This window comes from Lampetra planeri, chromosome 57 (genome assembly GCF_965212315.1).
Source record: "Lampetra planeri chromosome 57, kcLamPlan1.2.h2, whole genome shotgun sequence".
NCBI lineage: Eukaryota > Metazoa > Chordata > Hyperoartia > Petromyzontiformes > Petromyzontidae > Lampetra > Lampetra planeri.
The window spans coordinates 4434724-4440723 of NC_136163.1; the positions used below are offsets into that span (position 1 = coordinate 4434724).

A 6000-nucleotide genomic window follows, 5' to 3' on the forward strand; every position below is an offset into this window, starting at 1 on the left:
GCTTTTGTTTGTATGTATGTTGAACTTCTTTAGCACCGTACATAGGCAACCGTGCTAATCGGAGGTGCGGGAAACTGAGATGGTATCTGAGACGGAGCGCCCGCAGGTTGAAATTAAAGTGAAACCTCCATTCAGCGCTATTGTGGCCACGGCACAAGGAAAATTCAACCAGAATGCACCGGATGTTGCCAGGTCTTGGAAGCTTAAGCAGGTGATGAGTGTGTTGGGATGACGCGCGTCTCACCAACTGTCCCCCTGCCTTCTGACACCCCCCCCCACCCCCTCTAACGCTCCCCCACCCCCTCTAACGCCCCCCCCCCACCCCCTCTAACGCCCCCCCCCTCTAACGCCCTCCACCCCCTCTAACGCCCCCACCCCCTCACCCCCCCACCCCCTCTAACGCCCCCCCCCCACCCCCTCTTCACCCCCCCCCATCTAACGCCCTCCACCCCCTCTAACGCCCCCACCCCCCTCACCCCCCACCCCCTCACCCCCCCACCCCCTCTAACGCCCCCCCTCCACCCCCTCTAACGCTCCCCCACCCCCTCTAACGCCCCCCCTCCACCCCCTCTAACACCCCCCCACCCCCTCTAACGCCCCCCCTCCACCCCCTCTAACGCCCCCCCTCCACCCCCTCTAACACCCCCCCCACCCCCTCTAACGCCCCCCTCCCCACCTCCCGTAGGGGTGCTGGGTGGCGTGGACCCCCTGGACTCGACGTCGGCGAGGGAAGCGTTCCGTCCGTTCTCCCTGCCGCACGAGGGCGGGGTCAGCGGCCTACACGTGGGCATCCCCGAGGTACGGGCACCTCGGCCACCCTGTGCGCGGGCGAGCTAGGGGACGGGCGCGTGCGTGGAGACATGTGGGTAAGATCGTGGGGGTGAGTGCTAGGGGACGAGCGCGTGCGTGGAGACGTGTGGGTGAGTGCTAGGGGACGAGCGCGTGCGTGGAGACGTGTGGGTAAGTGCGTAGGGGTGAGTGCTAGGGGACGAGCGCGTGTGTGGGTAAGTGCGTGGGGGTGAGTGCGTGGGGACGAGCGCGTGCGTGGAGACGTGTGGGTAAGTGCGTGGGGGTGAGTGCGTGGGGACGAGCGCGTGCGTGGAGACGTGTGGGTTAATGCGTGGGGGTAAGTGCGTGGAGACGTGGGGGTGAGTGCGTGGGGGGTGAGCGGTCGTCTTTGCGGTGGGTGAGCGCGCCGCGCTGTGCAACCCACGACAAGAGTTCAGTTCCCCCTCGTGTTTTCCGTTGTGGCCGTCGTAGGTGACGTCGCTCGCCGCAAGAGTCTGTTCACGCGATGGGGGAGGGCGCGTCTTTGTCTTTTGTCGGTGTGGAGTGGCGGCGGAGTCGTTGCCGAGTTCCATTTCCGCTCACGGCCAACACCGGTGACGATTACTTGAACCGGCTTTAAACGAATGCCTGGGGAGACAAAGGCGGCCGGGCATGGCGTTGACCACCCGCCCCCTCGTGTGCCGTGCCAGCCTTCGCAGACGCTCGCAACTGCCCTTGCCCCAGCAGTCCGCTAAAGACTACGCTGGGGGGGGGGGGATCCTTTGCATTTGTGCAGGAGTACCACGCTCCGGGTCTCTCCGCGGACGTGCTGGCCGCGTGGAGCCGCGCGGCGGAGCTCCTGGAGGCGGGCGGAGCGCGCGTGGAGCGCGTGTCCCTCCCGCACACGCAGCACTCCATCGTGTGCTACCACGTGCTGTGCACCGCCGAGGTGGCCTCCAACATGGCGCGCTTCGACGGCCTGCAGTACGGTGCGGCCGCACCGACGACACCGCCATCACCGCCATCACCGCCATCACCGCCACCCCTGTCACTACCCCCACCATCACTACCCCCACCGTCACCTCTACCACCACCACCACCGCCTCCGTTGCCACTACCGACACCTCCACCGTCACCACCTCCACCACTACCTCCACCACCACTACCACCACCACCACTACCACCACCACCACCACCACCGCTGCTACCACTACTACCACCACCGCCGGCACCATGGTGGCGGCAGCAGCTATCGCACCTCCACCGCTAACGCACAACCACTTGCCCACCACGTGTGAACTTGCGCCGCTCACTCGCCGCCACCGCGTCGTCGTCGTCATCGTCATCATCATCAGGTGTATCGCGCTGAGCGAAGCTCGTTAGGGTTTCCCCGCCTTCAGGAAGCAGGGCCTGGTGGATTGCCGCCGTTTGTGAAGGTGCTCGAGTCGTTGATTGATGAGAGCTGCACCGATCGGGGCGGCAGAGGTGGCAGGGCGTGGCTCTGGCCACACCACCATCGGTGCTGAGATTTACACACCGTAAGGCCGAGTCAACCTATAACCTTAAGATATTCGCCACTGATGTTGGCCGTGAGCAGGAATCAAACTCGGGTCGCCAGATTGGTAGCACGGCGTGCCAACAGATACGCGGTAGCTCCCCCCCTCCTGCTGACGCACGCACTAGCGACACGACCCAGCTTTAGCGCGCCTTCGCCGTTCGTCGCAGAGGTACGGTGCGGAGGGAGGCCTTCGTCCAGCAGTGGATAGAGAAAGGGCCGTGAACGACGTGGACATTGTCGATTTTTTTCCAGGACGACGTTTTAAGCGGTTGGCGTCCCTTTACGCAGGCCACAGGAGCACGGTGGATGAATCCACGGAGGCGATGTACGCGGCCACACGTCACGAGGGCTTCAACGACGTAGTACGGGGCCGAATCCTCGCCGGGAACTACTTTCTGCTGAAGCAGTAAGCGGCGCGAGCGATGTCACAAGCAGAGGTCGCAACCGGGTACCCGATTCCCGTACCTTACCCGATACCCGGCTACCTAGCCGGGTACAGGTACCCGTTTGCGACCCTGGTGCGGCCGGATACGGGTAGGCCGTGAGTCACTGGTGAGTCACCGTTTGTCACTCATTTCCCAACGTCTTGTCTCTACTCACAATTCAAGTTCCTAGAATCAACCCACCCGCGCCTGCAACATGGCTTCATCCCAGAGGTCGCAATCGGGTACCCGATACCCGTACCCTACCCGTACCCGGCCGGGTACGGGTAGGGTTACGGGTACGGCCGTGTACGGGTACGGGTACCCGTTTGCGACCCTGGTGCGGCCGGGTACGGGTACGGGTAAGGAATCAAAACCCGTTTGCGACCTCTGGTCACAAGGCGTCGGAGATAATTGAAATAATAAGTGTCATCTCGCTTATTCTCGTAGAGAGAGAACCACTCGCAGGTGCGAGGAGGAATCGCACATAAGCGAGAAGGCAGTGACGCAATGAGCCGGCACCAATAATTACGCAAGCTCTGCAGTTCTCTATATATATATGAAGGTGTGATCGGACAATTAATGACACACTGAGCTATATCGATATTTTTCAGAAGTGACCTCGCCACAAATAATAGCTCAACAAAGTGGCTTTTATCGTGTGGACATTCATAGCAACTGAGTACTCTGAACGCACGTCGATTCTAAATGTGGAGTGTAATAAGTATAACCCGTAAAAACAAAGTTTTTCACTATAAATCCTTTATATGCGTGGCGGCTAGAGTCCTCTCGTCCTCTGGCTTGAGATGGCTGCCACCTATGGGTCAGATGATTGTCTGGCAGCATTAAACAATTGGTAATTAAATATAATATTTTTGTCCTAAAAAGCGTAACATTTTGGAAAAATGTTACGCGAACACGAACATTAATTGTCACGCACAACGAGTCTGTGTGCAAAATGTCAGCTCGATTGGATCACGGGAAGTGGGTTAAAAAACGACCGAAAGATTTGCACGGTCCTAAGCAAGCAAGCGAACTTAATAACCGAAGGACCCGGAGAAAAACCTCCCCCTCCCCTCCCCCGCTGCGCAGGAACTACGAGCGCTACTTCGTGAAGGCCCAGCGCGTGCGCCGCCTCATCGCCAGGGACTTCGAGGCGGTGTTTGCGAGCGGCGTGCGCGTGCTGCTGACGCCCACCACGCTGAGCGACGCCCCCACGCACCGCGACTTCTGCAGCGAGGATAACCGCACGCGCAGCGCGCAGGAGGACGTCTTCACGCAGCCCGTCAACATGGCCGGTGCGTAGGGGACGAGTGGGTTCGATCCCGGACGCCGGCGATGCCTCCATTTGATCTGGGCCTCCTTGTTCTGCGGAGTACGAGTGTGTGTGTGTGAGAGTGTGCGAGAGAGTTTGAGTGGGAATGTCAGTAGTGTCCTATGGAGAGACACGCCCTACCCATCCATAGCAACGTGGAATTTCCACCATGGGCTCAGGGCTCTAAACAGGAAATGAGCGCTAATGCCTCGATACTCTTCTGAGCAGGAAATGGTTTTTTTACGCGAGATTTTTTTTCTCTGCGTGCATGCGGGGTGCGTGTGTTGCATGCGTGTGTGTGTGGGGAGCGGTAGTGCAGCAGTTAGTGCGCTGGGCAATGAAGCCGGCGATTATCTGAACTGGTCTTGGGCCTCCCCAAGGTCGACTCAGCCTCGAATGAGTACCTTGTGCGGTGTGTAAACATTGACACTTGGGGAGACAAAGGCGGTCGTGCATGGTGCTGGCCACCCACTACCTCTTGTGCCATGCCGGCCTTCATAGGTGCTCGCAAACAGCACTTGCCGCAACAGTCTCTTACAGTCTATACGAGGGATCTTTGTTGTTGTTGTGTATGCGTGCGTGCGTGGGTGCAGGCCTCCCGGCGGTGAGCGTCCCTGTGGCCCTGTCTACGCGGGGTCTCCCCCTCAGCCTGCAGCTCATCGGCCCGGCCTTCTCCGAGCGGGAGCTGCTGAGCGTGGCCAAGTGGCTGGAGGCGGCCTCCAACTTCCCGAGCATCGACCTCCCCGAGTCGTTCTCGACGCCGGTGGCGACAGCGGACGCTCGAGGGAGTAAATCGACGTAACTTTGAGTTGGGCGGGCGGGGCAAATAAGCGGGTGAATACGTGGGTGGGCGAGTGAGCAGGAGGGTGAGCGGGTGGGCAAACGAGCGGTTGGCTGGGTGAGCGAGCGAGCGGGCGGGCGGATAAGCGGGTGGGCGGGTGAGCGAGTGAGAGATCGTGACCTATCTCGGGTGACGCAAGACGCGGCCTGCGCTGGAGTTCACGGAAGCCGTCACGTCGGTTCCCGAACACGTCTCTCGTCTGCTGCAACTTTATAAAAATTACTGAATGGACGTCGCTACATTGCGGATAGTGTGGCTCCATCCTGCAGGGCTCTGTTGTGCCGCTTCTGCCACGCTTCGCTGCACGAAGCAGACGGAAGATCTGAAGAAGCAGCAGTAGCAGTAGCTGCGGGTCGACGCGTCCCCGACCAGAGCAACACAAACCACGGACGCCAGCCCGCAACGGGCGCCGGTCGAGCAACAGGAGATCTCGATGAAGCAAGAACATTCGTTGGACGTGTTGAGTTTCAGCGACGTGTCTTGGGCGGTTTATTTTGTCTTACAAAAAAAACAAAGCCGATTAAATAAAACATTCGACAAAATCAACATTGTGGACTCTTCCCCGCTTAGTACATTTCGATACGACCAGTGTTTTGCGACACCCGTGTGAGAGAGCGGGGGGGGGGGGCATCGCCCATTGTGCTCTGGGCTGCACGGTCAGCTTAGTGGTCGTGAAAGCGGCGTGGGGGGGGGGGAATTGGGGGGAGGGGGGGGTCAGTGGATGGTGTTGGTGGTGGTGGTGGTGGCGGAGCCGTTAATATTAGCAGGCCCCGGCGAGTCACGTGCGCCGGTACAGGAAAGCTGCCTCCGCTCATAGCCTCGAAGCTGCGTGGGCTTCCGGCTACAAATTCACGACGAGTGGCAAACAGGACGAGGCCCGCGGTGCACGGGGCGGGGTGGTGGTGTTTGTGTTGCCGAGGAGGAGCCTGCATGCTGTTCCACGCGGTTGGTTCGCTCGCAGCTTGAGGAAATGTTTAGGCTGCATGGCCAGGGCCCCCCGCATGAAGGCCTCGCATTCGCAAAATTCTAAAGTAGCAACTTAAACAAAAGCAGTGTAAGTTAATTCTTTTAAGTTGCTATTTTCACACCAGGTGCT

General features: G+C 59.8%; 2 protein-coding genes across 3 annotated transcripts in view; one reads left to right on the forward strand and one right to left on the reverse strand.

The window, feature by feature from the left end:
* The window catches only part of QRSL1 (glutaminyl-tRNA amidotransferase subunit QRSL1), a 13187-nt gene extending 7737 nt beyond the window's left edge, over window positions 1–5450 (forward strand). For both annotated transcript variants that reach the window (XM_078618445.1, XM_078618446.1), the window contains 5 exons: window positions 686–798; window positions 1565–1757; window positions 2615–2732; window positions 3841–4046; window positions 4657–5450. In XM_078618445.1, coding sequence (XP_078474571.1) covers window positions 686–798; window positions 1565–1757; window positions 2615–2732; window positions 3841–4046; window positions 4657–4865 — 839 coding nt within the window. In that variant the 3' untranslated portion in view covers window positions 4866–5450. The remainder of the gene's footprint in view (window positions 1–685; window positions 799–1564; window positions 1758–2614; window positions 2733–3840; window positions 4047–4656) is intronic.
* Window positions 5365–6000, reverse strand: part of MOGS (mannosyl-oligosaccharide glucosidase) — a 14943-nt gene continuing 14307 nt past the window's right edge. The window contains exon 11 of the mRNA XM_078618444.1: window positions 5365–6000. This exon is cut by the window's right edge and continues 1866 nt beyond it. The gene's annotated coding sequence lies outside the window, so the exon portion shown is untranslated.